The sequence below is a fragment of the Calidris pugnax genome, unplaced genomic scaffold (assembly GCF_001431845.1).
Source record: "Calidris pugnax isolate Ruff unplaced genomic scaffold, ASM143184v1 scaffold81, whole genome shotgun sequence".
In the NCBI taxonomy this organism is placed as follows: Eukaryota; Metazoa; Chordata; class Aves; order Charadriiformes; family Scolopacidae; genus Calidris; species Calidris pugnax.
Genome location: NW_015090880.1, coordinates 691,023 through 716,574, shown reverse-complemented (window position 1 = coordinate 716,574; position 25,552 = coordinate 691,023). Strand labels below are relative to the sequence as shown.

General features: G+C 54.1%; 1 protein-coding gene across 1 annotated transcript in view; it reads right to left on the bottom strand.

The window, feature by feature from the left end:
- Positions 1 to 16,610: 16,610 nt before the first annotated feature.
- SRGAP3 (SLIT-ROBO Rho GTPase activating protein 3) overlaps positions 16,611 to 25,552 on the bottom strand; it is a 124,870-nt gene continuing 115,928 nt past the window's right edge. The window contains exons 20-23 of the mRNA XM_014946628.1: positions 23,976 to 24,156; positions 23,267 to 23,416; positions 22,571 to 22,898; positions 16,611 to 20,487 (exon numbers count right to left, since the gene is read on the bottom strand). Coding sequence (XP_014802114.1) covers positions 20,071 to 20,487; positions 22,571 to 22,898; positions 23,267 to 23,416; positions 23,976 to 24,156 — 1,076 coding nt within the window. The 3' untranslated portion in view covers positions 16,611 to 20,070. The remainder of the gene's footprint in view (positions 20,488 to 22,570; positions 22,899 to 23,266; positions 23,417 to 23,975; positions 24,157 to 25,552) is intronic.

Below are 25,552 nucleotides of genomic sequence, written 5' to 3'. Positions count from 1 at the left end.
TGCCAGCCTCTGCCCATTTGTCACCACAGCGCTCATTGCTGGGGTTTTTTCCTTTTGCTAGAGATTACACTTGTTTTGCTCTGCTGCTGTATTTGTCATTTCATCGATGCCTTCCCCTGTTCCTGGACAGGGAGCCGTTCTCAGGCTTTGCAGGGCTGGGGTGGCACAGCTCCACTGCTCCCCAGCCAGGACGAGCATCCCCGGGGACACTGAGAGCAGCACCAGGCAGGGCAGGTAAGAAATGCAGCCGTGCTTGGTGCTGTGACTGTGCCCAGGGGTCAGATTTACTGAAAAACCTGTCAATCCCTAAGGTGAGATCCACAGAACTCAGTCTCTGCAGGTAGCACCCGCAGGAACATCCCCTCTGCCTCGAAACACAGAGCAGGGCAGCGTGTCACCTACCTCAGTCCTACGGTAGCCAAAACACCACGCTCCAGAAGGAGACAAGACCATATCTGAGACGCTGCCTTGGGTGAACACTCCAGAGGGGGAGGGACTCTCCTTCCTGCACTTGACCTCAGCAAGAGCTGAGGTTCCTGCCCCACAGAAGGTGCCGGCTGCTGCCAGGACAGGCTGTGTCTCAGAGCTGCAGAGCTCACCCCCAGGGATGCAGGAGCAGCATTGCCAGCACCTGCTTAAAAAGAGGTTATCTAGAAGAAAAAACAATTTGGATAATAGAAACCACACTTGATTAACACACGGAGAGGGGCAGGGTGGGTCCCTGCACCAGCACTAAAGAGCCTCAGCTGGGATCTTGCCTTCCCACCACCTCCTCCTCCATCTGCCAAAATCCGGGAAGGGTGACGGTGCCCCATGTCTGGGGAGGCAGCCAGGACACGCTCAGCAGGGAAACCCCCCCAGAGCCACCCTGCTGGGGCAGGACATCGCTCCTGGCACTGGGGGCACGGGGAGAGGCTCGCTGTGATTTCACCCACTTGCTGAGGGTCTGAGTTGTGTGTCTGTGTCCCAAGGGCCAAGCAGCCACCCTTCCAACGCAGTCAAAATACCTCAAAAGGTACATGAAGTCAAAAACATGACTGCAAAAAGAAAAGCCTTGAAATTAAATCTAAACAGCCCCCTAGCCCAAATCCCTTATGCTCAGTGGGTGTTTGTGGAATTAAGGAAAGGTTAAGTTCCCCAAAACAACCTCTGTAAAGGGCAGGGCTCCGTGCTGTGTCACTGTGGGCTGTGTCACCCCAGCACCTCGGGACAGGTTGCTCGGCTGTGTGGAAAATGAATCTTTTGCCATTTCCCCACATAAGCCAGAAATCTCTTCATCCCCATCAAGAGATCTTTGTCTTAACAGTAAACCTCTTGTTTTGGGAATGCAATACAGCAAATTGATCAACTTCCTTGGTTTCTACAAGATTTATCCTGTAATCTTCCAGGACAGCCCTCTCTCCATCCCCTGCTCATTGCCCAGCGAACCCCCGGATGGATGAAATAAGGGCAGCCGTGCACCCAACGCTGCGAGTGGGGGCTGAAACTCAAGCCATTCCCCCCAGATCCACAAAATATTCTGCATCAATCTTTTCCAAGCTGCTCTAGCACTTAGGGCCTGTATTTCCCTCTCGCTGACGGCAGCGCGGAGAACAAAGCGGGGCGGGCACAGGAGGGGAGCAGCAGGCGGGAGCTGGCAGCACGGCCGGGTTGAGAATACATCGTTCCACAACCCGCTGCTGCCCCATCAGCTGGTAGTTTATTTTCCCACCATTAATTACTCACAAGTGCAAGAGGGGGCGAACATCTTTTCACTGGGCTCGGCCCCCCTCAAGCGCTTTTCAGCTTGGGTTTAATTAGGAACATAATTTTTGCCATCCAGCCCTACAGCCGGTTACAGAGTTTGTTCCTGGAGCCCCCTGAGGGCAGGACCCCATCCCGAGGGCAGGACCCCATCCCGCTCCCCCCGGAGCCCCCCGAGGGCAGGACCCCATCCCGCTCCCCCCAGAGCCCCCTGTCCCCTCTCGCCCCCTCGTTAGCCAGCGCCAGTGGCCCCAGTGCTGACGGCGGCGTCTCGCCAAGATGCTGCTGAGGCTCCGGCAGCCAGGACAGATATATTTCCCTGAATCACAGCTTTGCTTTCTGCACCTCTCGCTGCTCCTGCCGCTGGATGTGTCACCTGCCACGCGTTTGTCTCCTCATTTTCCTGGGGTAACTGCTGCCCATCAAATAAAGGGGTTGTAAAATAGCTAGAACAAGAGAACTATGAACAGGCAATTTTGGCTCCCAGTCAACTTAGCCTTTTTATGCCTGGATTTATGTATTAGCGGGGAAACTAAACAGGGAAAGAACGAGCAATTTATAACCAGAGCACCTGCAGAAAAGCCAGCGCCAGCCACTTTGTGGCAGTTGCAGCGCAGAACGAGCTGCTCCCGGGTGCTGACAGGGACCAGTGACTCAGCCTGCAAAGAAAACACTCCTCCTGCCGGGGGTAGAGCCGAGATTCCAAGACTCCTTCCAGACCCAAAATCAATGGGAATGAAAGGTACAACTGGGGGGGGGGGAATCTACAATTTTTAAAAAAATATTTGGTTCAGGTTAACTAGAAATTGCCACAATAATTGAAAGCAGTTCTACTGCTGCCACCTCTGCTTTGCCTTTTGCCCTTCCTATAATCCACTCTTCCAAATAATGACTCTTGCAATAAAAAGTGGGAACATTTCATTTTGGTAAATTCAAAATAAAGGGCTTTTCCAATTCAGTGTCCAATGAGAGTGAGTCCCCTTCCTATAAAACATAATAGAGGTTTAATACTCTCTTCCCCACCAAAAAAATTCACTGAAAATTTTCAGCTTTACCTGAAAAATCATGACACATGAACTGGCATGATATTTGCCCTTCTTTAATTTGCAATTTATTCAGACATCTCTGCTAATTAATTATCTATGAATGAACAAGCAGCAGGAAAGACATTCATACACTCACATATGACCTAATTGTGAAGAGCTGTAATTGATGTCCCCGTCCCCTGGCTTTTATGTGCTGTTATCTAATCGCAACAAAAGAAATCTTCCATATGTTGTTAGATTTATTAATTTGCTCCCCACAGGCACAATTTAGGGCTGATAAAAACTGTTTCTGGGTGAAGTTACTATTTGCTAAAGAGACCCCAGCCCAGAAACCCACATATACGTCTTTTTAAAGCTTCTGCAGTAAGTACTTGAAACCCTGGTCCTAAACACACCAGGGGCACTGCAGACGCCGCAGCCCTCAGAAATGAGGACAAACCAGGTGTTTTCAGCCAGTCTGGCCACCCCAGCTCTGGAGGAGAGGAATTACCATCACAACATGGAAAATTTCTTCACCACCCTTTGCAGCCAAGCCCTTTGTGGTGCCGTAGCCCCCATGGCTGTGCAGGGGGCTGCCTGCACTGGGGGGGTCAGCTCCAAGCCCCCCACGGCCGGGAGTCACGGTCACAACCCGGAGCTTCCCACTGGGAAAGCAGGATTGTCTTCCTGTACAAACCCCCAGCCCGGGCCATCCTTCCTAAGGGAACGGGCTCTGCTTTCCCATTTATCCCCTTTGCCCGGGGTGTGAGCAGCTCTCCTTTCCCACAGCGTGGCCTTTCGCGGTGGCTAATTAGCACATTTGTATTTTGAAGGAAGCGGCTCCTGGCCGCTCTCCCCAGCCCAGTAATGAGATTTTCCGCCCATCAGACGTCCTGTGCGCTCAGCAGCTGACGTGTTTTCTAGATTGCATAATTTATTGTGGCTAATCAGCCCCTTTGCTGGCGCTTTCCTCCCGCACATCAGCTCACGGGCAGAGCCAGAGAGTGCTCTTTGCTGTAAAACACTGCGTTAGTGAACTGACAGCCTCCTCCAGCACAGTGAGCTGCTGAGACAAAAACAGGGAAAGCAGGATCCTCCTCCTCAGCAATGCTGCCTGGTGCTTTCTTTTTCCGTCTAACTTCGAGGAAGAACTGGTGCATTTGACCGATTTTGTGGAGACCTCGTCTCTTCAAGCTGTTCCAGAAAAAGCTGAAAGTCCCTTTCCCGTCCCCTCTCCCGACATTTCAGCCCACACTCCCCTCCTGGGGTTTAAGCCCCTGGGCTCAGCACAGAGCAGCACGTTCCGGGGGAGCGGGACGGGGGATGTGTCAAATTGGGAACACTTGAGATTGTCCCAGAAAACACCACCCATTCCCAGGGTCTCCCTTGGCTTAACAGCACCCAGCAAGATTTGTGATTTCTTCTGCCATTCCCACCTATAGCCAACAGCACTGCCAGGAAATGCAGGGGAATAACTGCAAAATAGACCAACAGCCAAATTAGCTGGAGCCTGGTAAGCAATATTGCTCACTGTCCTGCTTTCAAAGGAAAAAACAATTAGACTGGCTCTATTCTTTTGCTACTAAAATTTCATTTGGAGTAAATCACAATTTTCTGGCCAACGTCTAATGGGATAAAGGCAGAGGGACGGCAGGCAGCAGCCACCCAAGAAAAATGGCAAGAGGGTCCCTGGAGTCCACATGGAGGAGCTGGGGGAAGATGGACCCCCTTCCCCAGGGGGGGATTTAGGCTGCTGGATGGTAGGATACAGCCCGTGGCCCCTTCTCTGACACGGGGAGGCTCTGAGTTCCCCACCCCCCGCACACCGTGTCTGCCCGGCTGTCTGCCAGCCCTGTCCCTTCTGCCTGTCACAGGCACACAAGCCCAGAGGAGAGGTTTTCATAAGATTGAGCTTGTGGAGACGCATCTCAAGAGCCCTTTCTGATAGAAACAGAGACAGCAGGAGCGGGATGGTGTGACATCTATTCATGTACAGTACATCTTACTGAGCAGAAGGGACTCACTGCTGCAGGGTCCCCTCTCACAGCCCACACACAGCAAACACAGTGTGATTCTCCTGCAGCCCCAGCACAGCAGCCTTTCCCCCCCAAAACACTCCCCAGGCCCCACGGGGACCAGTACGGGAGCAGCCTGGGGGCTGTCACCAGCTCCCCAGCCCCAGCACCCCACTGGGAACCCAGTGGGAGCCGCTGCCCTTCCCACCCCCGTGCCCGTTCCTCACTGACAACCGCTGAGACGGCTTCACCTGCCCTTCTCTTTAGAAGGAAAATGCTGTCGAAGGTAATCAAAGCTGTACGAACCAAGCTCTGAATCTGGTCGTGCAGAGACTATTTGTAAACAATTTCTCAATACCCTCAATCTTCTAATCCCCCTTTAAATGTCATTCCCCCAAAATTACCTTTATTTCATTCTCCAGACAATTTGGAGATTACTCTATAGCTTACACTAAACAATTATAAAAATTAATACTCTAAAAGACCCTCCAACCTTCTGGTTTATCTGTATTTGTCAGCTAATATAATAAAAACAATTTAAAAATCTAATTAGACAGCAACTTGGAAACAATCCCGGAACATAAAGGAAACTTAAAAAAAAAAAATCAAAACATCGTATTTTGTAGAAATATGTAGAGCAGAAGGAAATTGTAAAGACAAACCAATGGGTGGATGTACAGTTAAAAGATCTCCTTCCAAAGCAGAAGGGCTTTCTAGGACAGACGGTGCTTTGTGCTCCTCTCCTGGGGCCCGGCCGTGCTCCCGTGGGAAGGTGCCACAGCCCCAGGAGGCTCAGGACTCACACCTCGTGTTGGCCTGAGCCGGGTGACTCCGTCTGAGCTGTGGCCTCTCAGGGCAACGAAACACTCAGGGTTTACAGCCCATTCTTCTCAGAAGTCCAGAAGTTGACGGAAACACCAAATTCCCCTGGGCAGCTCAGCCACCCAGCTCCGCTGCCCGGGGATCACGCTCCGCACCAAGCAGAGCAGCCGGGTGACGGGTGGGTGCCCCGTGCCACCTCTCAAACCTGGCTCCAGGGGCAGGGGGGTGCCCCTCGTCCCTCCATCCACCCCAGACCCCCGGATCACCCCCATCTCCACCCCGAGCTGCAGGGCAAAGCCCTTGGGACAAACAGCCACTGCTGGTCGGGGGTAAGGCTCGTGGAGGGTTTGATGCTGGCTGTGAAAAGCAAAAAGCTTCTATGTTGACAAGCGAAATACCAGGTAATTAGTTAATTGACTCCATGATTTCTGCTGTGGGAGAGAAGCCTGCAGCACTCAGGCTAAAAGCAGAAGTCCATTAGTAACGCTAGCAGCACTTCTCCTCCCGGAGCGCAAAAAAGCAGAAATCTGGAGCGTGTCCTGTGAGGTGTGATGTTTGGAAGCCAGGGAGATGCTGCAGCCGGCCAGCAGCCACGGCCAGAGCAGCGCTCGGGGCAAGGGCATTGGCGGCAGGAGCGCCCCAGCCCCGGCTCCCTCTGGCCCCATCCAACAGCTCCATGTCCCTCTGCTGTCAGTGGCCCCAGAGCCAGAGGCAGCACTGGGGGGGTGTCCCCAGAGCAGAGGAGCAGAATTCCCCCCCAGCCCTGCTGGGGATGCAGCCCAGGGTGCACCATCCCCGTTGTGTCACGGCACCGACACCCCCAGGGCACCAGCAGCACCACTGCTCACTGATGGAGCCCAGCGAATTCAGCTGTCAACGTTATACATCACCAACCTCTGCTTTAACACAGATACCCCTCCCGGTCCCCTTGGCTTGGGCAGGAGCGAAGCCACCCCCCAGGATCAATGGTCTGGGGGTTTGCTGTTACGGGCTGGGGGCAGCAGCACGGGCACCTCCGTCAGCCGGCGCAGAGCTACCAGTGACCAGCCCAGAGCTACCAGTGACCAGCCCAGAGCGAGGGACGGCAGAGCACAGGGTTTGTCCCCAGAAGACCTATGAACAATGTATAACTTTTTACAGGAAACAATCATTTATATAATTCCTGTGAACTTCTGTTACCAGGCCAGGGGAGGAGGGCGAGGGGAAGGCATTAGTCATGCACGAGCAGATGGATTGACTTATGTAAGGCTCTTTTTTTTTTCTTCCCTTTCTTTAAAGAAAAAGGCCGCATCTCACCCTGGAGGCTTCTCGGGAGCCCCCTCACCCCCAGTCATTTTGGTGGTGGGGCAGTTGGGAGGTGCTGGGAGAGCAGAGAAAGGTGCTGGGCTGGGGCTCTGCTCCCACAAGGAACGATCCCGCTCCTTTTGCCGAGGGCACGGGCAGCGCTGCGGAGGGGAGGGCAGGGCCTGCCCAACCCCAGCCAGGGAACACAGCCCCACGTTTCAGTGACTGAGCACACCTGGCTCCCAGCCCCACGGGAGCTGCTCCCCACCGAGGCACGCATCGCTGGGGCTTGTGCTCAGGAGACGAGGGACAGGTAAGAGGGACACGGCCACCCCCTGGGGCTCCCAGGCTGCTCACCAGCCATGGTGCACAAAACACACTCAAAGTGTGAGGAGAGCAAAAAGGAGAGGACTGTCACCTCAGCACACACCGGGGTCTCCCTCCTGACCACCCCAGCCAGACACAAACACGTCCTCAGGTGCCTTTCCATTCCATCACTCCAACAGCCATCCCCACCACCGTGTCCCTGCTGCTATTTCTCTCCTGCAGCACAGTGCCCTACCTTTAACACAGCATCCCAGCCCCACTCACCACCAGTGCAGCCCGTGCTGAAACCTGCCCGCTGGCCAACAGCCCACGCGCCTTCCTTCAGCAGCAGTGAGCCTCCAGAGACTCATGGAATCACAGGCTGGTTCGGGTTGGAAGGGACCTTAAAGCTCCCCCAGTGCCACACCCTGCCCTGGGCAGGGACACCTCCCACCAGACCAGGTTGCTCCAAGCCCCCTCCAACCTGGCCTTGAACCCCTCCAGGGATGGGGCAGCCACAGCTTCTCGGGGCAACCTGGGCCAGGCTCTCACCACCTTCAGGGTAAAACATTTCTTCCTGAGATCTAGTCTAAGTCTCCCTCTTAATTTAAAGCCATTAATCAACCTGGGCCAGGCTCTCACCACCCTCAGGGTAAAACGTTTCTTCCTGAGATCTAGTCTAAATCTCCTTCTTAATTTAAAGCCATTACTGCTCATCCTATCACAACAGGCCCCACTAATGACAAAGGGATGGTTAAAGCTGCTCAAGATGTCAAGAACTTTATAGCTTGCAGCTGAGACAAATCAGGGTGGGAAATGAGCACGTTTGCTTTGGGCCAGCGTAGGGAGGCTCGGGCTGGTGCCCAGCACCAGCGACAGCCCTGTGCCACGGGGAGCATCTCAGGTAGCAGGAGATCCCATCCCAGTCATCAGAGAGAGCGCAGGCTTTCTGGAAGAGCAGCCAAAGCATCTGTGCCAAGCTCTCGCTGCCGAGCTCACGCTCATCTAATCTTCAAAATCCCCAGGCAGCTGGTTATCTTAATGAAGATATTTATCTTTGTTAAATAGGACCGAACGCATTTGCATGTCCACGGAGAGGTGTCTTATTCATACTGATGGCCTCTTGGGGTGGAATTGGGAGCTGTCGAGAGGGAGTCTGGCCTCTGGATGCTGGACACGGGCAGGATTAGATTTAAAGGGCCGGGATGAGTTTTGCTCCAGTGCTGGAGCTTCATTTCCAAGGCACAACCCTCCATTGATTTTGTGGCATCAAGCACTCCGAGCCTACGTCTCCTAAAGATTTCTGGGGAGGGATGAAGTGTCTCTGTCACACGGAGTGACACTGCTTTACCTGCAGCTCTCGCTCTCATCCCCACGCGTGAGATGTATTTAAAATTCAGCAAATTCCATTTCCTGCACTTTGCTCTCACAAAGCACTTAAACCAAAACGCTCCAACATCTGTTGCCTCCCCCGGCAGGGACCCGAAGGGATCCTGCAGTGCCCCCCGAGCGCGGCGCTGCTTCCAGTGTGGGGCTGCCTCCTCCCCATGGCTCTGCGCTGTTTGCAGAAGACAGATAATGCTGCAGTCCCCAAGGCCTGCTAAAATCTAGTTTTCCAATCCTTCTGTAGAGAGCGAGCCGGTAGGGGGAGAAAGAAAAAAAGTTAACAAAAGTTGGGGAAATACTGCTGTTTTTCCCTCTGCTGCAGCAGCCAGCTGAGGCACAGCACACACGCCCTGGCCCAGGGGCTTCGGCAGATTCACTCCAACTCTGAAACCCGTCCCGTGGGTGTCTCGGGCACATGGACAGTGGCTCTGCCAGACCCCCTCCTACCTCTCGGACACCCCTCAGAGGAGGGTTCTGTGGGTACAGGGACCTCCCACAGCAGCAGCATCGCTCCCAGCACCCCAGCCCAACCCTGGCCAGCCGAGGGAAGGGCTGCGGGGAGATGGGAGAACGTGGTGAGATCTGGTGACGTGCTGGAGCAGCAAGGCAGACATTCAAACAAAAATATTAAAACTAAAACCAGAATGCACTTGAGCCCAGCACATACCGCAGCGGCACTCACTGGTGCCAGTTTCCCCCACGCCGAGGAGCTATCACCAGGCAGACCCAGGGGAATCCACTCTTTAAAAAAGGCTTTGCCAGCTTCAAGAATCAATCTCAGCTGGCAAAGCCCTTCCCCTCTCCACAGGAAATTAAGCATATGCTGGCAGGGAATGTCTCCAAAACTCACACACATCCGCTGGGGACTCAGGCTCTGCTGGCTCCACCACAGCCCCACCGAGGCCACAGACAGCCCTGGACGCTGAGTCTGCCACGGAGAGGGGGCATCAGGGAGGAAAAAACACCCTGAATGGCCCCAGGTGGATGTGGTCCAGCCACAAGTGATGAGGGGGCATTTAATGTACACCCTTAGCAATTAATATATACTTTATACATATGAGCGCAGAGACCCACGGCCCTGCACAGCAGCAACACCCCTCCCAGCTGGGGTGCCCGGGGTGAGGACCCCCCGCCCGGGCATCCCCACACCATCCCACGGGGCCCTGGCTCTCCCCAGGAGATGCTCCCCTCTCCAAGGGATGGACCCCCACCCCAGGGTGTTGCTGGCCCCGCAGCGTGGCCCGTGGCTGTGTGCAGGTGGCCACGGTGACCAGAAGCACTAACGTCCAGGGCAGTCAGACTCGGGGGGGCTACAGGAGAGGCTGGAGGGGGGGATACAGCCACACACAGCCCCAGGCCGTGAGCTGGCTGCAGGCTTTGGGCATGCCGTGGCACCGTGCTCCATTCCTGTTGTAACGTGGATGGAAAATCTTTACCTCATTTGCTAAAAGCACTTCAATATCTTTACACAGGAATAAAAAAATTAAAATGTACTACTAATTTGGATTATTTCATTCAGTCAGCAAGACTGCGAAAGCACTCGATGCACTTCAGGGCCAGGTTCAAAGCATTAATCACTCTAAATTCTGCCACCATTTCCCTTACATTTCACTTCTATGTCATTTTTTGATTCATTAGCTATAGGCACGACAAGTGACAGAGTGCCCTGAGGTGCATCTTTAGAGCACAGACAGTGAGTGGCTGTGGGATCCACCCAAGTATTGAATTATTGGATCCACCTAAATAAAAGGCAAATTATCCTCTGAGCATTTCTTGACAATTAATTATCCTGAAGACGATTGGAAGAGGCCAAGGCTTCATGTCAGCACTTCAGAGTGGTCTCATGTCCAAGTGCCAGGTCCCCACTGGGGCTGGGCCGGGAGGTCGGGGCACAGCCTCCTGGCAGCACCAGCAGAGCCTTTCCAGAAGCATTTGCAAAGTTAAAAAATAAGCGCAGGGCTGTTTCTCTTCACCAGTGAGGAGCAGGGCCAGGTAGTTCGGTGTTTTCCTTTGTAGTCGTCTGGGTTTGCACTGAAACAATTTTCCATGAGAAGAAGTTACCTGCCCTCAGCGTTACAAAGCCGGATCAGGAGATGAAGGGTCCCGGTCGCCCCCAGACCCAGATGTGGCTGTGATGCCACCGGGGTCTCTGCCTTGTGCATCCCACCAGCACCCAAAGAGGCCAAGCCCAAAGCGGTTCCAGAAGGTGAAAAACAGATTTTTATCTTGGTTTTCCAGAGAAGAAAAGACCTGCTCTGAAATAATATCAGACAGCAGCCCCAGGGGGTTCCCCCAAGCGGGTGGGCAGAGGGAGGTCCCAGCCTCCCCACCTGAAGACTGAACGGCAGCGAGGACGTGGGCTTTGGTGTCTGGGGGTGCAGAAGGCAGCTGGGGATGCTGTGAGCTCCCACCCTGCTGCAGACCTGGCCCTTCACAGGTGGGACGTTATCCACACACACCCCCAAATCCCTCTCACCCCGTTATTGAACGGGTGCTGTTAATTCAGTGGGGTGAGCACTGGTACCCCCAGTGTTGGGCAACACCTCTGTAGGGTGACAGTGTGCTGGGGGGTGCAGGGGCTGTGCCGGGGCACGGCTCGGCTGCCCCAGACACCGGCAGGTCCCACCAGAGAGACCAGGCACCCCCCAGCACCCCAACACCAACCCCATCCCTGGCCACAGAAGGGGCCTGGGAGCCCCAGCCCAGAGCAGAGCACAGCACCATCACACAGGGCAGGGGGCTGGGGGGCAGCTTCCCTGCCAGGAGGGGAGGGTGTGGGGAGAGGGGACGGACAGTAGGAACAAGAGAAAGCCAAGACCAGCAATTGTGAGACCAACGGGAAGATGACAGAGACACACTCCTGGGCACAAGTTCTTCTGCGTTTATTCTAGTCTGCAATTGAAATCTCCTGCTCCTTTCATCATGTCCATAAACGTACCTTTGTGGCTTTCTGTGGATGATCCTCTCATGAAAGGTAAGGACATAATGATGGGACAGGCAGAAAAGAAAGTGAAATAGCAGAAGAAGAGAAGGCAGGATGGCCCAGCTGCCCTGCCTCTCCCGCTGCCCTGCAGCCTTTGGAGCCATCCTGCTCTTCCCTGCATCCCTGGGAGAGCCATCTTAAAAACAGTAATGATGCACACATCACATGTAAACCTAATTAAGACCTCACTCCTTGATGCTCTCACACTGAAAGCAGATTGACCACACGGCTCCACTCCCCCCACCTCAGGCAGGTCTGGTGTAGCTGGGGAGAAGTCGGTGCTTTGCAAGGAAACACCACCTACTGAAAAGAAGAAAACAAAAGACTCCTCAAGGAGGAATCGATGGGAGCTGCTTTCCCAGTCGATAGTGTCTGAGACACAAATGGGGTCCCTTGCAAATCAAAGGCAGAGCCACACGTGCTCCCTGAAACACTGCATTTGTTCCTGCTCAGCCAGGCAAGAGTCCCTGGCCCCTCTGCACACTGTCGCTCAAGATAACGTGATCATCAAATTTCCTATGAAAAAAATATTGCAGCAGAGATAATGTGCCACGATGCACATATTTCACAAAGGACGGGCTTCTTCAGTCAGAGCAACCTCTTTAAAAAATAAAAAATATATTAAGTTCCGCTCTCAGATTACAGATCAGCTTCGTTCCTCCGTTGGCACCATTGTTTGAGTTAGTTCCGCTGAAAATGCATCAAATTTCCGATCTTGGGGACAAGGGCAGTGAGTTTCAGCTGTAATAACTGGCTTGGATAAGATTTAGAGTCTGAGCAAAAATTCTTTACAAATCATGTGTTCACTATCACGCCCTTTGTATGGTCTTTGCTGATTTTCACATCTAATGAAATACCCAAACCTCAGTATCAAGAAACACTGAGAAAAAACTTATGGCAAAAGTGGGGCAGTGCAGTGCAGCCCCTCGGGCTGTGGGGCAGCGCAGTGCAGAGCCACGTCTGCTCCCTGTGCCCCCCTCCGGGCCACATCTTTGTGCCACGCAATTTGCATCCAGAAACACAACCGTGTACATGAATGCAAATCAGCATGCAAATCATCTCTCCTTGGATTTGCATACGCTGTTAGATTCACGGGGCGGTGCTCAGTGGACCTGGCAGATAATTACAGTGCAATGCATGGGCCATAAATATATATTCTGATGTCCTTTTGGGTTAGTAGCAGGGCAGTAAACCAAGTTAAAGGCACAAATAAACGCCAAGAGGCAAGCGATACCCACGGGGTGAGTTTGCCTCCAGTTCCCTCCCCTCTCCTTTTCTGGCAGAAATCTTGGGGGAGAAATATCTCTTATAACACATTTGTAGAGATCTCAGTAACGGGAACCCCTGAATGGTTCTACAATACGGTGTGGGCAGAAATACCCATCTTCAGCTCATTTGTAAAGCACTTTGAAACCTTGACCTAAAGCCTTGCCTCCCTCAGATAAAGGCGTCACCAGCTTCAGGCAGGAGAGAGACTGAAGGGATGCACTCCCAAAAATACAGCAAATTCTTCCTTAATGGTCCCTGCTGATAAAAAATAAGGAAGACATAGATACTGTGATTGTACCTCCCCCTCCTATTTTATCGTGTGGCTTGTCTCCAAAGCCCCATGGTGTGAGGGGCACAGCAGCTCTGCCCAGTGATGGCTCCGACACGCCAGACTGGGAATACTCACACACATTTGTGTGTGTTCTTCACTTCAGAGGGAAACCCACACGTACGTCACTGAGCAGTAGGGAGGAAAGTTAATTTAAATGCAAATGCTGCATTTGCCCCATAGAAATTAAGTAATACACCCAATTTATTGTTTATACTTAAAGTTAATGATTGTTACTGCTTCAACCAGGTAACCAGCCCTGTTGGAGAGAAATGACTCAGGTCTAAGTTCTCAGGTAAGCAGAAGCAGAAGCGTGCCCAGGTGTGGGCACTCGGTGTTTCAGAGGGGCACCCAGTGCTCACACGTGGGCAGGTGTCCCAGGGACCCACACAATCACCCAATTAGCGCATCGGTACCAGCCCTGCCCCACGGAGCAGCTGGGGAGGGAGGGACCCTGCAGGCTCCTCTGACGGCCTCAGCATCATCCCTCCTCCTGCAAACCCAGCACTGGCCGGACAGAGCTCATCACACCGATATGGGCACGTGCCAGCCTGACACGAGGGCCCCACGGCGCCGCGACACACACAGCACCTGTGTGTTATCCGGGCAGGAGGAGGCTGGTGCTCCAGCTGAACACAACGTTGCCCAAGAAGCACTTAGCACCACACATGAATTATTAAAGAGACTGACCACAGGTGCATCACACCGATAAGAACACAGACCTTCACGCTCAGAAGCATCATCCAGCTACCAATTATACAGATATTTGTTTAGAGAGTTATGGACTCTTTCTGAAGGCAAGCTGCTCTGTGGCTGTCAATTAACAGCAATTGTCAATTATAATAGCTTAGAAAGCTCCACACATCCCCAGCAGCGTGGCCAGCAGGGCCAGGGGGAGGACTCTGCCTGTCTGCTCCAGCTCTGGGGCCACCAACAGCAGAAGGACACGGAGCTGTTGGAGCGGGGCCAGAGGAGGCCCCGGAGATGCTGGGAGGGCTGGAGCCCCTCTGCTGGGAGGGGGGGCTGAGAGAGTTGGGGGGTTCAGCCTGGAGAAGAGAAGGCTCCGGGGAGACCTTGGGGAGGGGGCTTGGAGCAACCTGGGCTGGTGGGAGGTGTCCCTGCCCAGGGCAGGGGGTGGGACTGGGGGGGCTCTAAGGTCCCTTCCAACCCGAACCAGCCTGTGACTCTATGAACACCCATCTCTTCCAGCACCTTCCCCCGGGACACCCGGTCCCTGGAGCGGACCGCGCAGGGCCCCGGGCACAGCCCGTTCCTGTGGCCACCGCCCCCGCCCCCGGGGCCAGCAGCGCCGCAGCCCCACGCTCGCCCGCCCGATGCCGCGCTCGCCCCCGGCCCCATGCGCGGGGCTCGGTCGCCACCTGGTGGCCGCACACGGCAGCCCGCGGGCGCGCGTGGGGCTTTGGGGGTGCCCGGGCACGCACCCACCGACAACAGCAGCACGGCGGGCTTCGGAACGGCGTGCCACGGCACAGCCCACGCTAGCACACCCACCCGTGCCGCCGAGCGTGCAAGGAGTGTGTGAGCCTCACACCTTTACACACACTCGACCTGCCCGAGAGCCCGGTCCGGGTCCCGCAGAAGCCCCCCCGGGGGGTTTCCCCAGGGAAGGTGCCCAGGAGCATCCCCCGCGGTGACACCCAGAGCGGGCACTCGGGGCTGCTGGTGCCGGGGAGAGGGTGGTCAGCAGCCACAGACCGAGGGTGGTACTGGTAGCCTGGAGCCCACTCTGCCCTCCCCTCTGCTGGGGCTGTGCCCAAAGCTGCACTAATTAACTTAATTAACTATAATAAAGGCCAGGTGGGCCGCTGCCCTCTGGAGACGCAGGTGGGGTCCCAGCTGTGGCCGAGCCAGCCCCCTCCCTGTCCCGGTTGCCAGCAAACCCCTGGTGACACGTTGCCCGCTCAGTCCCTTCAGTGGCCACGCGTCAGGGGTGGGTTGAGGTGGTCAAACCAGCAGCCCCTGCGGTTCCTGTTCTGTGCTTTGGGGTTTTTTGTTTGTTTTTTTTTTAATTCTGTGTGTTCTTGTCACTCCCTCTGTGCAACAACTGCCACCTGCAAAGGCAGATTCTTCCAGGTATTTAGTCTGGTTCCTGTAGGTTTCCAAAGAGACAAATAAAATGAGGTGTGAAGCTTCTCAAGACTCTTTCCAAGCCAAGGTTTAGCCAGAATTGGGTGATTTGCGATGGCCACCCAAGGGGTGACAAGGCAGAGCTGTGTCCTGTCAGACTGGTTCCCTCCTCAGCTCCCTTTAGGGACCTTGCCCTTTATTTTTCATTACAAATATCTCATTCCCCAGCATGAAACTCGTTGTTTGGTGCCAAGGTGCCCCGTGGATGGCGGCACACACTCACCTGGGAGGGCAGCTCCTGCTGGGACCATGAAGGACACGGCTCCCAGTGCTCATTTAATATCCCAGTTACGGCACTAAAAGCCTTGGTGTCAGGAGAAGACAGGATAATGAGCTGAACACCAGGTGGTATTAGTTTGGAGTGCTGGGAACAGGGACTTTTAATTGGAAATCAATTATCAATGTAGTGATAACATTGACGTTTACTCCCAGACAGAGGCTGTTTGGCTCACTCAGTACCGGTGTCTCTGCAGGGACCTTCTCAGCAGGAGAACTGGGACGCAGGACAGACTTTTGGTGAAGCCAGCAGTGCGTGTGCCTTCAGAGAACTGCTTAATTCTGCTGCTTTGCTTTATCTGGTAATAAATCTCACGGGTTAAGGCCACTGTGCTGCGAGGCGCTGCGGAACCACCGTGAGCAGAGGATGGAGGCACCGGCCCCCCTGGTCCCGGAGGGGCTGCCCCAGGGAGCCACATCCAGGGGGGAGGGAGCAGGTAGACCCCTCCTTGGGAGGGGAACCGGTGATGGAGAGGAGGAATGAGCCCTGAGGAAGAACACCCTTTGCTGTGAGAACAAGGGAGCCGTGGGGGATCCCGTCCCTGCAGAGTGTGAATGGGCTCACGCTGCCAGGGGCTGGAGGGATGCGGGAGCACCGCATCGTGGTCCCCTCTCCCTCCACTGACAATTAGAGGGCATGTAATCAGCTTCTGAAAAGGCAAAGCAAGCCTAGAGAGCAATACAAATCCAATCCTTGGGCAGTTCCCACAGGCAGAGGTGAAGGTGAGGTGGAGGCCACCATCCTCCCTGAGCCCCATTGCCCCCCGAGGCAGCCTTTCCCTGTGGGAAGTGAGGAAGGGTCTTAAGGCGAGAAGTGCCAGGAGGTTTGCACAGGGATTTAATTGCCTGAGGTTTGCACAGGGATTTAATTGCCTGAGGACGGCACAGGCACCGAGAGCTGGAAGCGGTTCCTGCACCCAGGGGCTGGGGGGACCAGGGAGGGGAAGCCACAGGGACGGGTGCGGGAAGGGGTGAGGGCCCACACAGCTCCCGGAGCCCCAAATACTCTGAAACCACAGCCGGTGTTTTTGAGAAAAGTTAAGCAGTTTTATTCAATGGGATGAGTCCACACCCGACCAGTGGCTTCATCTACACGGCACCACCAGCGTACAGGACAGAGGAGCCACTGGGACACGCCAGCTGCACGGCATCTCACCACACGTTACAGAGACAACACCGGAGGAGGAGGAGGACCGTCACACAGGGTGGGCAGCCAGCCCTTCCCTCGGCTTCCCGGCGGAGCCAAACCCATCCCCACCACTGAGGCGTCCCGGATCGGCCCCGGGACATCTCCTGCTGCTCCGTGAAAACCACACCATCACTGTGACACTGCACACCCGGGGTGCACAAACACCGCCTGCCGCGGGGACTTAGAGCATCATGGAATGGTCAGAGGTGGAAGGGACCTTAAAGATCATCAAGTTCCAAGCCCCTGCCCTGGGACTTCAGCCTAAGGAAGAACATGCTCTGTCCCCACCGCCGCGGGGACCAGCGTGCTGCTGATGGACCTGTACAGAGGGGCAACGGCCACAGGTGCCATCGCTTCGGCGACGCCAAGAGGTCCCTGCCGAGGTGGCCGTGGCACCACCAGAGGGGACGGGATGGGACGGGGCAGGTCAGTGGGGAGCTGGGGGTCTGCAGGAGCCGAGCCCAAGGTGGGCCCTCGCTCTGCACAGCAGAGAAACTACTGCTCCGGGAAGATGCCCCCCTCATGGCTGCCCCAGCCCCCCCGGGGTCTCCCCCCACGCTGCCGGCTCCACGGCCCACAGGCTGTGCACCCGTGGAGAGGGATGGAGGATGGGGGCACAGGCACCCTCAAACACCAGCAGGTTCCAGTTACAACCCTCCTACAACGTGCCTGCTCCCATTCTGTGCCAAGTCAGCTTACAGAAAAATACACTTCTTCCCTTAAATTTACAGTAGTTACAACTACAATTTGAAGACCGTATTAAAAAGGGGTAGTTTATTCTTCAACAAAACGCCTTGGTTTTCTTTTTTCTTTAAAAAAAAAAAATTAAAAAGGACTCTAAAAGCAATCACCCCCAGCACAACTGCACAAAGGAAATCATGATGCGCACAGCTCCTAGGACATCACTCCAAGCATTTGTTCTGGTGCTCAAAAAGGCACTTAAAGATAAGAAAACAATTGTATTAAAAACCCACAACAAAACAAAACAAAGGAAAATGAAAGGCAATAATTTAATAGAAAGACACTGGAACTTGTACCGTACCTTCAAAAGTAAGAGGGGAGGAAAAAAAAAACAACCTAATAAGCATGGTTTTGCTATCAAGTCATCTTTGAAAGTATATAAAAAAACCAGAAGACTGGCAAAGTGAATGTTCTCCAGGAACTAAATGGGAAAAAAAAAACCTAATTACTGGCAACGAATCCAGAGCTCTGGTGCCAAATGGGTTCCTCCCCTCCCCCTGAAAGCACATTTGCTGGTTCATTGCTGCCCAGACCCACAGCCTGTTTGAACATCTGCTGCCCCTCACCGCAGAGGCGCTGACCTCAGGGCTGGCCCGAGGCAGGAAAGGGGGGGAAAACTATGGAGAAAAAAAATAAACATCAATAGGAACTAATTGTGGTAATTACAAATGTCAACAATGTTAACAGACAAGTACATAAACACCACTTCCCCTCACAGCGTTACAGGGAGGAACAATGACAGCATCACTACAGACAGTACTTCTCCCCCACTGCACACAGAAAGGTTAGCTTTGCGGCTCGGGGGGGTTTATTCCTTTTTTTGTTATTATTATTATCATTATTATTGGGTTTTATTTTTACATTGAGCTACCTACTAAGTGCAAAGATTTGGTGAGTGGCGTTGGCTTTCATCTACTCTTAGCCTATTTTTTTGTACAGTTTAACATGTTAACAGTTACTTCCCAGCGTTGAAGCAAGAACAGCGATATATACACAGCCCGGGCGGAGCGGGGGGACACATGCAGGGGCTCGGGGACACGCGTGTGACACCGGGTGCGTGCCCGGCCCGGGGAGGTACGCGCTGCCCGGCCAGAGGAGATGATGGGGGGACACAAAGCAGCCCTGGGCAGGGGCAGGAGGGCTCGGGGGCTGCTGTGCCCAGGGACAGACAGCGGCAGGGACCCCGGGTGGGGGCAGGACAGGATGGACGTTCAGGAGCCTTAGCGTGGCTCCTCTCTGCAGCCCAGAGACTCACCACGGCCAGGGCTGGACGAGATCATGTGGAAGCGACCGGATTAAACCACGGGTCATTGCATGGAAATCTGTACAAGGAGAAAAAAAATAACCTGCAGGAGAAGCACAGAGTGTCTTGAATTCAGGGCTCACAGAAGAGACTCGATTATCAGACAAAGTACCATGCAATCCCCAGCTCTTTCTGCATATTTTTTCTCTGGGTTACATGTTCAGAGGAAAAACAAAATGTAGATTCTTTTGCATAAACTCAAACTGTTGTATTATATAGTACAGTACAGAAAGTGCAAAATATCACCCCATCAGATCGGTTCCGCATCTGATATGGTCAAATATGGCTCATGCTTTTCATGCAAGAAGACACAATCTGAATCAAGACCCTCGTGTACTGCTGTGCAACTTCAAAAAAAGGGACGTTGTTGTACCAAAGCCTCCTCACCTCTTTAGTCCCAGCGGTCGAGAGAACATTAGTTGTTTCTTTTAAAAAAAAAAAAAAAAACTAAAAAAAAGAAGTGTGTGGGGAAAGGGAAATGAAGCATCTCGAAACTGGGTAAGTTACTCTATTTATGCTTTGCCACAGGTTTGTCACTAGTCCTTGGTCACTCTGAAATCTTCAAGAAACCCCAAGTTCTGTGTCCTCCCCAGCAGCCGAGGGAGCTGCCTTCTCCTCTGTCCCTGCTCCCCTGGGGGACACTGGCCGGGGCGTCACGGAGCTGCCTCCTCCTCTGTCCCACACACCGGCAGTTCTTCTCTGCAGGCCAGCAGTGAACCAAACCAAACCCACCGTGTCTTGTCTTCCCCCTGCTCCCTTTGTTTTTTTTTTCCCAAATGCTGAGAGGTGCAGAAAATGAACTCCAGGATGGGCCTTGTATTGCTCGACACACAGCCGCTACGTACCTCCACACACACACACACACAAATAGCCCGGGAAAATCCCAATGTCTCTAGAGAGGACATTTCAGAGCCAGTTTCTGAGGTAAATCTACTTTTTTTAAAAAGTCACCGAATTCTGTACACTTTTTTTTTTAATATATACTTCTAGATATAGCATGTATTCTCCAGTGCCGACATGTAGACCCACCATCTCCTCCTGCCATAGGACTGCAAGCGTGGGAAGTGTTTCTGCATGGATGGGGGTGTGTGTGCACACGTATGTACATACACATACACGTATGTACAACCGGCCATCAGGCCTCGGCCACGTGCTTGTTCCCCTTCTGGAGGGCTTCCTCTTGAGCAGGGCTTTGGCCCCGCGTGGTGCCAAGCCACCGGCCCTGCTCCTGCCGTCCAGGCGCCACCCCAGCCTACATGGTGCCCGATTTGTCTGCCGAGCTGCTGGGGAAGAGCTTCTCGGTGGGGGTGACGGCGGGGCTGCCCACCCCCGAGCTGCTGCTGCTGCTGGAGCGGTGCTGCACCACCGGCCGCACCGGCCGCATCGGCGGGGGCCGCAGCTGGGCCCCAGCCAGCCGGGCCGACAGCGCCGGCTTGAAGGTGGTCATCATCTCGGTGGTGGAGCTGCTGCTGCGCCGCATGGCAGCGTCGGGGTCCCGGATGAGGATGGTGTGGAGGGGGCTGGTGGGCTCTGAGTTGGCGGCGCCCATCGGGGGGTTCTTCATGGGCTCCAGCGTGTCCAGGACCACGTCGGGGGCCTGCTTGGCTGTGTTCTGCCTCTCCAGCTCCCGCAGCTCATTCAGCGCCGTGCTCATGGTCTTCTCGATGTCCTGTGAATGCCACCAACAAAGGGATGTCAGCACCGTGCCACAGCACGGCCCCACTCTCCCACACCCACCCCATGGCACCCTGCCCTGGCACGTGTGTGTGCAAGGGGGTCTCTGACCTAAGACAGAGCCTCCAGGCAAAGCAGGACCTTCAGGAGAAGATGTAAACCCCAAACTCTGGCCACACAGAGGCACCCCACATCTCCCAAGACAACAGGAGTTTGGTTACCAGCTCCACAGGTAGCAAACCCCAAGCACCACGAGTGATGGGGTGACCACCAGCCTGTCCACAGCTCCACCGGGACAGGTCATCTCCGCACCCTCACCCAGCGCTGCGGCTGGTCTTTCCCAAAAGGTGCCGCTCTGCAGCCTCCACCCACTGAAGGGGACTCTGCTGTCCCTGTGCCTGCGGGGCAATGGCAGGTGTGGGGACAGAAAGGCACAGGGACGTGTCTGGAGTGAGTAGCACGATGGCAGCTCACCATAAACAGAAGAGAGGCAGGGAGGAGGCCTCTCCCTGTGCACGGGGAGGCAGCTGAGGGGACACTGGCCCCAACCTTCACCTCCCACCTCAGGTCACATCTCCTAGGCATGGCCTGCATGGGCCCATCTGAGGAGACCCTCTAGAAAGTGAACCCGGATCAACTGAAAGTTGCCTGCAACTGCAACGGTGATCATCTTCAGAAACAGAGAGGTCCTAGTTTGCCTTCACTTAAATCCTGAATTAAGGCCACTAACTCAGAAAGAGACAATCTGAAAAGTGACTGAAGGCAACGGAGTCAATCATTTAAAAAGTAGCTCTCGTTAACTCTCCTTACTGTCCTTGTGTAGATGAGTCCTTAATTTTATAATGTGCACAAAACACTCGATGAGCCTCAGATAATGTTCAGAGAATCAGCAGAAGGGAAATAATTATCAAGTTAGCTCCAATTAATTCTATTAAGTGGTTCAGATAATGAGTGAAAATACTCTGTCCAGCAGTCCTACCAGCTGAACGAGAATCTTCTCCAAGGCTTAAAAAAATAACCCAAAAGCATAAAAGCCAAGAAAACTGTGCCTATCACGCTCTGTCCTCACCATTCACTGGTCCCTCCGGAGGGTCCTGGACCCCCAGCCCTGCACCGCCCCTGGGGAACACAGCCCCAGGGTGCCACCTACGCCCACCAGCCCAGCCTGGGGACATCGTCCACGCTGTCACCCCGTCCCAAGCCGACGTGGTGGCCCAGCTGCAGCCATTGCTGAGGGCAGGCGCTGTGCTACCATCATAGCTGTGTAAACTGATGACACCAAAGGCAAGCTCTCGATGGACAGAGAAGCTGGGGAGCGTGCTGCAGAGCGAGAGAACAAGGAGCACAGCTGGTGGGAAAGCAAACAGGACAGTAAGAGTTCTTCCTTCCTGCAATCATCGTTAATTACCCCACTGAAAGCAGCTGATGGGACATGTAAGAGCCTGCCAAACCCTGTGGCACAGGGGCTGCTGCTCCACCTGGGCATCACCCACCGCCCCACAGCTCTGCTCCCACCGGAGGCGGTGCTGGGGGTACTGGGAATTTAACCAGCAGCGTGGAAGCGATGGCCTAGTGTGATGCTGGTAATGACACTGCATGGCTGGAGGGGCTGTACTGGAATCAGGCGAACATGTTGAGGACCCAGCTACATACAGCCAGTAACAAATGTGAAGTACTATCCTCCAAACACTGAGCATCAGTCAGATTCTGATTTAGCAAATCCAGTTTTCTCCTCTTAAGCTCCTTACGGAGCGTCAGATGAAGATAATGTGTTTCCCTCCCTGTGGGAGCTTAGAGCTGCCAGCACATCTCGGTGGTGGATCGAACGTTTCTGTCTACGGTTCCAAAGAAACAAGGTTTGTGGAGGGAGGCAGCATCTTTTATCAGACCAAGCGGTACAGCTGGAAAAGCAGGCAATCTGTTGGCTGCTCATTTTTACCTTTAAACCGTGGCAGCTACAGCAGCACTGTAATTCTGAAGTGTGTTGAGATGGAAGGGGCTCTGCGGCGCTACCCCGGTGACTTTTCTTTCAGCCCCTCGATCCCTGGGGACCGAGAGCCGCTTCACAACCCTCTTACCTCAGCCAGCGCCTCTGCTTCTAGAGATTTCTGATCTCCGAGACTACTGTGTCTAGTCGATCCACAGGTTGATCTCAGCGGGTGGCCATCAGACAAGGCCTTCCTGTCTGGGAAATTGATGCTGCCTGCACTGCCGAATGTCGCCATTCTGCGCTTTTCGGGACTCTCAATCCTGCCCCTGTTAAGAGGTATTTTGTGAGGGCTGCTAGGGCAGGCCGCTGCTCGAGGAGGAGTGTCTATGCCGGGACCCATCCCTCGGGGCGGGCTGTGGGTGTCCCCCCCGCTTCGACGGCGAGGGATAGCGGCACCGTCAGACCTCAATCTCACTCTGCAAAGAATCCATCACAAGACTAGGTCACCGTCCGTCAGATCGAAAGCGTCTGGTCGCATGCTGCAAGACAACTGCTCAGCTCTGAGAGTTCAGATCAAACCGAACCCCAGCCTCTCAGCTCCAGAAGACTAAGGCAAGAGGGAAGACAGACAGTTTAGCCAGCGCCAAGAAAGAGACAGCAATTCTGCCTTTTTACTTGTTAAGATCTATGTTAGCAAGGCACACGAAAACCCCCTGCATGCTCATATTACTCTGCAGTGCCTACTGGAGCCTTCCCTTCTGCCCTGCCCTACACCACACACCGACTCTCCCCGCACGTGACAGCGGCCGCCTCAGTGTTCATAGGAAAAGGAGAGTGTCCCTACCGGCCCATAACTCCCCCAAAGCCATAGTCCACAATGTGATCTGTCGGAGATTGGATGTCGTTCTTGGAGGAGGCCTTATCATCCAGCAGTGGCCCGCTGCTTGCCTCGCTGTCCGCCTTCTGGCTCAGGCTGTCGGAGAAGGCATCGTCCCTAGGGAAAGGAAAGGAGACCCCCTCAGTACCAGGGCTCTGCCCCAGGAGAGGGACCTGAACTTCCCCACTCCAGCAGCTCCAGGCTTTGTCAACAAAGGGCTGGACAGAGGCCACCACTGAGTGCCCAGAGCTCGGGCAAAGCGAACGCCAGGTCTCCATATCCCCCTGCGCTGCAGTTGCCATTTTAATGAATCCGAGTATGGTGCTTGTAACAGAAGTGGCATTTGTGAAGGACCCGGGATGTGCCCACTGGCCAGGTGGCACCAACCAATGCCAGGACAGTGTACACAGTGGGCAAGGGTCGTGCCACCTCGAGCAGTCAATGACAGACAGGGCTCAGGCACACTGAAGTGCACTGTTTGGTGCTTGGCTTTACCAGCCTGAACCAGAAACAATGTGAGGCAATAAATGGAGAGGGATACGTGAACACACCCAGATTTCTCAGCAAAGCCATTCAACCAGGGAAAATCTGGTCACCTATTTTAGGGGGCTGAAGACAGACTTCATGTCAGAATGTGATTTTAACAACCTAGATCAACAGGCGCCACTTGACTCACATGTCTTGCACCACAATGTACTGGTGGGGTATGAGGCCATCCACACCGTTGTGCCTCCCTTCCCACCAGTCTTCTGATGCCCGATGGTACAGGAGGAGCGAGGCCCCTTTCTTAAAGGAGAGCTCTCGGGGAGACCGTCCGATGTAGTCAAACTTCGCTATGGCTTCAATCTGCTCCACTTCTGTAAAAGAGAGAAGCACAGAGAGAGGAAAGCTCAGTTCAACAATCACAATAAATCCTAGAAAGAGGCATCTCCTCAGAACAGCACTAACGCTGCTGCTCTAGCTTCCCAAGAGCATCTTACGCTGAGTACAAACCATCTTATTTTTAGACTGATCACTTCTTTTTGTTCCTCCAGCCCTCCTGGAATTTCTCACAGACTCACAAACTACCAGCAATTACAAAAAGCTACAAACCAGATGGGGAGTAGCTGAAATCTCCCTGTGTGCATATCTCATCACCACCCACGCTCCCATTTTCTACCTATAAAGTGATTTCTTCGGTTACAGAACCCCATTATCCTCCAGACTGGGATCTTGTCAAGCTGTGTCAGACACTGTGATCAAAGCCCCGCTTTACCTTCTCTTCCTTTCCTTATCCTGGAGACAGTTTAGTCTGAATTATTGATGAGGAACGAATCCTCCTTTGGGGATCCCCACAGACATGATGACACCGGCTCTGGCCAGGCGGCTGCTCTGCATCACCCCCCCCATCTCACACCGGCACCCTACCTCACCACTTCCCCACTTGCTCTAATTTAAGCTCTACCAGATACCAGGGATTCACAAACTGGGAGCTCATGGCCTGAAATTCAAGAGGGCTGAGGCAGGACTTCCCTCTGGGAGGCGGTGAGCATACCAGGAACCCTTGAGCTCCTGGCCAAGGGCCTCGCAGTGGGATGTGCACCCAGAGAGGAGCCTGGTTGGTACTGGGGAGCCTGTGGAGGAGTCCAGCCCTTCTGCAAACCTGCTTCCAGCTGGGAATCCCAGAGAACCCACTGCAGCAACTGCAAAGCAGCGACAGCATTTCTCTCCACCTCACTGTGCCCCGAGACAGGGGTGGAAAAGCAATGGTGGAAAGTTGGGTGGAAAGCTGCCACCACCCAATTATCTCTGGCCACTATGGGAGCCAGCAAGCAAGCGGTTAATGTACCTTGATTATTTGAGACACCAATCGTTTTAAATCCCACCACCTGGAGACAGGCAGATGGTGATGACAAAGCTAAACAGGGCAAATCCACCCAGTTCCTCCAGATCTGTCACGTTCTCATTAAAACATGGAAACTTGCTCTGCTCTGTCTGCCTCGTCACTAACGACAGGCTCGGCATCAGCACCAACCAGGATGTGACCCATCCCTCTGCCCAGCCACAAAACCCACACCAGAGGGCAACATGGGAGATGCTGGACCAGGACCCTGCCCTGGTCCCAGACAGGTCACTTCAACAAAGCGATTTTCCCCAGTTTAAAATACACACCCACAGCACTATGAGCCGCAGGGCGCTGGGGAGCACTGGGGTGGACCAGTGGGGAATGCTCTGGAGGGGGGGCAACCAGGAGGGGTCTCACAGCCTGATAAA